Source organism: Rhinopithecus bieti, unplaced genomic scaffold, assembly GCF_001698545.2.
Source record: "Rhinopithecus bieti isolate Rb0 unplaced genomic scaffold, ASM169854v2 scaffold_37696, whole genome shotgun sequence".
Taxonomy (NCBI): Eukaryota; Metazoa; Chordata; class Mammalia; order Primates; family Cercopithecidae; genus Rhinopithecus; species Rhinopithecus bieti.
The window spans coordinates 1-511 of NW_016815525.1; the positions used below are offsets into that span (position 1 = coordinate 1).

The 511-nt window shown below is 64.2% G+C and overlaps 1 protein-coding gene across 1 annotated transcript; it reads right to left on the reverse strand.

Annotated features, from left to right (window-relative positions):
* Positions 1–5: 5 nt before the first annotated feature.
* Positions 6–505, reverse strand: LOC108516072 (frizzled-2-like; the record flags this gene model as incomplete). The annotated part of the gene is made up of 1 exon (XM_017853381.1): positions 6–505. A coding segment is annotated over exon 1 (312 nt), but the record flags the coding sequence as incomplete, so codon positions are not given.
* Positions 506–511: the final 6 nt, after the last annotated feature.

The following is a 511-nucleotide window of genomic DNA, read 5'->3' on the forward strand; positions in this document are numbered from 1 at the left end:
ATGCTGAAGAAGTAGAGCATCATGAAGAGGATGGTGCAGCCCTCCTTCTTGGTGCCCTGCACCACCGTGCGGTAACCGTCCTCGGAGAAGCGCTCATTGCACACCACGCGCTCCTGGAGCACGAAGCCTGCGATGTAGGCCACCGACACCATGGTGTAGCAGCCCGACAGAAAAATGATAGGCCGCTCTGGGTAGCGGAAGCGCTGCATGTCTACCAAGTACGTGGTGACAGTGAAGAAGGTGGAAGCGCAGCACAGCACCGACCAGGTGAGGATCCAGAGGCGCGCGAAACGCGTCTCCTCCTGTGAGAAGAACATGGAACCATCGGGCCGTGCGGGTTCGCAGGGCGCAGCACAATCACGCTCGCCCAGAAACTTGTAGCTGAGATAGGATGGCACCTTGAGGACGCGCGGGCAGTGGAAGGGGTGCTCCAGCGTGGCGTAGCGCGGGGGAGCGCCGCCGCCGCCCGGGCCGCCCGGGGTGCCCCCGGCTCCCGGCTGCAGTCCCGGCG